General features: G+C 30.9%; 1 protein-coding gene across 1 annotated transcript in view; it reads right to left on the minus strand.

Moving 5' to 3' along the window:
* Positions 1–530: 530 nt before the first annotated feature.
* Positions 531–1,494, minus strand: part of HELRODRAFT_176560 (hypothetical protein) — a gene marked incomplete at both ends in the record, with an annotated part of 4,147 nt that continues 3,183 nt past the window's right edge. The window contains one exon of the mRNA XM_009023902.1: positions 531–562. Within this exon, the coding sequence (XP_009022150.1) occupies positions 531–562 (32 nt within the window). The remainder of the gene's footprint in view (positions 563–1,494) is intronic.

Consider the following 1,494-nt stretch of genomic DNA (forward strand, 5'->3'; position numbering starts at 1 on the left):
ACATATATGAACTATATATAGGCTATACATTATGTATGTCATATATAATTGTTATACGATATATAGAAATGTATATAAAGTATATAAGGCTATATAAAATATAGAACATTATATGTATTTTTGTATATATTTGTATGTATACAAATCATATAAAAGACTATAAAAAGGTATGACATACATATCTGTTATGTAATATATAGAATTTTATGGTGTGATATAATAACTGGAGCTAGAATTTTTATTGAAGGTCCAATTGAAGTGTAATAAAAATTATAACTTTGCAGGCACACAAACACACACACACAAACAAACACACGTGCATTCATACATGCTCACACATACTCACGTACATACAAATGTGCCGTAAGTTCACTTTACGTAATGTTGAGGTTAATGCACGTACGGATACCTACTTAAACGTACGGAATTCAATATTTCATGTGTGTGTGTGTGTGTGTGTGTGTGTGACTTTATTTTTCATCTTTTTGTTTCTCTTTCTTTCTTTCTTTCTTTTTTTTCTTTCTTTTTTTCTATCTTTCTTTCTGTCCCTTGCTGTCTATGTCTGTGAGTTTGTATGTGAATATATGTACTTGTGTGCGTGCATTTGTGTGTACGTGCATTTGTGTGTACGTGCAATGTTGCTTGTCTTTTTGTTTTTCTCTTTCCGTCTGTTTTTCTCTGCCTCTCTCTCTCTCTCTCTCGCTCTCTTTCTCTTTATTTTTTATCTCTCTTTCTGTCTATGTTTGTGTGTATGTATGTATGTATGTATGTATGTAATAATTCTTAATGTGTGTGTTTGTCTTTGTATGTATGTACATTGTACGTGTATGTGTGTGTGTGTGTTATATTTTCCTATCTATAGTTAGTAAATCACGATGTTAGTAAAAAGAAGGATGTGTGTGTGTGTGTGTGTGTGTGCGTGCGTGTGTGTGTGTGTTTCTGTGTGTGCGGGTGTACTAGAAGGATATAATAATAAAATAACTTTCACCATAAATATTACACCATGTTACATCATCGCAATAAAAAATACATACATACAAACCTACATACACACGCATCCAAACATACATCCAAACACACATACACACATACATACACGCATACATACAAACATACACAAACACACAAACATACACATTAATATTTCGTTTACCAATCTGTGTTATTCATGGTAATTAACAACAAGCAAATGTTTAGAATTTATTGACGAACAAATGACTTGCACCGCATTTGACACGTATATGTTTTGTATGTAATTTTTATTGTATGTTTGTTTGTATGTATGTTTGTATGCATGTTTGTTTGTTTGTATGTATGTATATTTATACGTATGCATGTATGTTTGTTTGTTTGTATGTATGTATGTTTGTATGTATTCATCTGGTATTTGTACATACAAACTGTATTTGTGTCTTTGTACGTATATTTTACCTTTTCTCTATCTCTTGATGTTTCTATGTTCTTTTCTATGTTTGTTGGGTATTTGTATCATAA

The sequence above is a fragment of the Helobdella robusta genome (genome assembly GCF_000326865.2).
Source record: "Helobdella robusta unplaced genomic scaffold HELROscaffold_38, whole genome shotgun sequence".
NCBI classification, from domain to species: domain Eukaryota; kingdom Metazoa; phylum Annelida; class Clitellata; order Rhynchobdellida; family Glossiphoniidae; genus Helobdella; species Helobdella robusta.